The 3,093-nt window shown below is 38.6% G+C and overlaps 1 protein-coding gene across 1 annotated transcript in view; it reads left to right on the top strand.

Annotated features, from left to right (window-relative positions):
• LOC104273757 (xin actin-binding repeat-containing protein 2-like) overlaps positions 1 to 3,093 on the top strand; it is a 25,541-nt gene that overhangs the window by 8,602 nt on the left and 13,846 nt on the right. The window contains exon 3 of the mRNA XM_009869177.1: positions 720 to 845. Coding sequence (XP_009867479.1) covers positions 720 to 845 — 126 coding nt within the window. The remainder of the gene's footprint in view (positions 1 to 719; positions 846 to 3,093) is intronic.

The raw sequence follows: 3,093 nt of genomic DNA, 5'->3' as shown, positions 1-3,093 counted from the left end.
AATGTTCTGGAAAGTGATTGCTACTGCCAATTGAGTAGACAGGACCTTCTCATTTTTGTGCTAAAAATTCAGGCTAAACAGGTACATTTTTCAAATATACATTGGCCTTCAGTTCTCCAAATCACAATGTATGGCTCCTGTGCAGTGGTCTATGAACTTGCCAGAAACATTATTTACAACTGTCTGAGTCATTCCTGCAAAGACAGAGTATTACATGGTTGAAAATATATGGTTGATCCCTAAAACTACAGAGGAAATCCCTGAGTCCTCAGGCACTGGTTTAGGTGGAGATCAGTATGCAGCTATACCAGCAAACTCTATTTCACCCAGGAGAACTTAGCAGCTAGTATTAAATAAATTCTAGACGGCAAATTTCCAAAGGAACTTCAGAATTTGCAGGTCCTAATTTTTGTTTGACAAGTAAAATAGGCCAATGAAATTTAACAGTTAATGTTAACAATATGTATATGGTTTGTATTTTGATGACAACTGAAAAAATAACTCTTATTACTATATCACTTTTGGACAGTAATGTTAATTCATGTGTACTATTAAAGTGAGTAGAATTTGTGTATACAGACATAACTGTCTCCAAGTTTTCAATGTGTAATTTATAAGCATTATAGCTTATTATTATTAACTGTCTTTAAGAACATTAACTCTTAGAAGTATGTTCTTAGTGCAAATGAAAAACAACTGGCCTTATTTTATCACTCTAGACTTCAGAGAAAACCACGTTCTGTACTGTGCCCGGTGGCCTGGCAGCAGTGAGGAGACAATTTGAGAAAGTGCACCTGATCGCTTCACGAAAGACCTTTGTTCAGTACCAGCACAAATCCGTACAGGTAACAACAGCATTTTTAATACTAACAAATGAGGTCTACCCTGCTAGATAGCTTGAGGAAAAAAATTGACAGTTTACTGAAGAGTTTTCATTATGACTAAAGACAACTTTTCTCTCATGTTCATACTCAGAATTTTCTCTTTGAGATATACTACAGCCATCATATATTTTTTTTATGCAGAGAGACACTCAATATAGGTGATCTTAGGCTTACAGCAAATAGATGAGTAAAGCAGATTACTACCATAGCAGTATTTCACACGGAACCTTGTCTGTAATTCATTACCAAGTATCATGGTGATATTTTGCATTTATTGCACTTGACATGATGTTAAGCCATTCTCATTCAAAAGGAGTTTCCTGCTCCTGTTGAATTAAATCTAATAAACTCCCCTAAACAGATCTAAAATTGCACAGAAGAACCCAGATGCTACATAAAAGTAGTTATTTTAGATAAAAGGTCTTCACATTTCATTACCTCATTAGCATACACCATGCAAAATTGTTGTAGGAGATGATTTTGGACTATTTGAGATCCCCCTATAATAAAACACATTGCACGATCTGCCCTGTGCACTCTGAAAAACAGTAATGGCACAGTAAATTGCACTTCTTTGAGAGATTTTTAAGGAATATCACTTTCAAACTTTGTAGAACAGGACACATCAACATTCTGCCATAGGTTCATTTTCATGTTAAATAAGTATTATCATATCTACTGGTCATCGCTCATTTCTTACACATTAATGCAAATAACAACGATTTGCACGGACAAGTCAAACTCTGGTTTGTAGAGGAGAAGACACAGTTTGCTGCAGGTGTATTACAGCATTTTTAACTGAGCAGAAAAATCCCATGGTTAGGCATAAACACACTGGAGCACAATCTTTGGTAACAGGAAGTGTTATCACACCTCTGGAGATTGTCTAGTCAGAGCAGGTTCCCCAGGATGGCCTCCAGGTGGGTTCTGAATGCCTCCAGAGACAGAGACTCCACCAAATCTCTGGGCAGCCTGTTCCAGTGCTCTGACACCCTCCAAGTAAAGAAGTTTCTCCTCATGTTTAGGAACTTCCTATGTTCAAGTTTGCACCCGTTACCTCTCGTCCTGTCACTGGGCACCACTGAAAAAAAGGCTGGCCCCATCCTCCTGACACCCACCCTTTAAGTATTTATAAGCATTGATAAGATGCCCCCCTCAGTCTTCTCCTGAAAAAAAAAGACCCAAGTCCCTCAGCCGCTCCTCATAAGAGAGCTGTTCTAGTCTAATTAGGCAAGTGCTTTTCAGGTGATGTGGTCCAGCCTAGGTGCCATTTACCTGAAGAAAGAAATGCAGAACTGTGTACAGAAATTATGTGACTTTTTTTTCTTACTTGGAACCAAATAGTTTTATTTCTGTGATGTGAAGATGCGTTTTCCCTGGCCTAGCAGTGATGTCTAGCTCTCCACAAAGCTACTATGATGGTTCCATTGCTTCATTAAAGACGTGACCTCCAAGCACACTTCTCCATGTATTTGTCCTCTGTGGCTAACTGAGGAGGCGCTCTCAAATCATCAGCAGAAATAGTCACGTTCACAGGAAATAAAATCACTCAGACTATATGGAACAATCTTTAAATTTAGGTTAAATAACTTACTGCAGGACCATAAAATCCCATTTCTATCTAACATAACTGCACTCTCATGGAAAATGGGATTATACACTTAGGTACTTGCAAGATTATTCAAGGTCACTGAATCAATCCTGGGGCAGAACAGAGAAATCATGTACTTTGAAGACAGATTTCCAGATCTGGATAAATTCAAACTATTAATCCAAGCTAAAATAAGGCAATAATTCATTTTTAAACAGTATCCTGAATAGCTGAACATTTTACTACATACTCAATTATTGCATAAAGAGAGCTTGTCTTTGCATTCAAAATATTGACATCAAATATGCAAAAAATTAGTTATCTTTCTGTTTTTCTCAGGCAGCAGCCCTCACTCATTGCTCTCTTCACTGAAAGGGAGATTGGCTCCTTATGAAAGGTGCCATATTACGAGTAGAATGCACTACACTCTTGTCCAGGATGGTGAACAGCAATGAAAACTGATCACAGAACTGCCGTGTGTTTGTTTAGAGACCTGGTCTTTAATTTGACCACTGGCATCACCATTTACCACCACCTTTTGTCGTCAGCCACCAAGCTGAGCAGAGGTCATGAGCTTCAGCGTTACTGTTCCGCAGCTGCCGTCCCGGGGGGTTTGCT

This window comes from Apaloderma vittatum, unplaced genomic scaffold, assembly GCF_000703405.1.
Source record: "Apaloderma vittatum isolate BGI_N311 unplaced genomic scaffold, ASM70340v1 scaffold11975, whole genome shotgun sequence".
Classification (NCBI taxonomy): Eukaryota; Metazoa; Chordata; class Aves; order Trogoniformes; family Trogonidae; genus Apaloderma; species Apaloderma vittatum.
The sequence above is the reverse complement of the archived record's forward strand: the minus strand, read 5'-3'. Positions and strand labels throughout refer to the sequence as shown.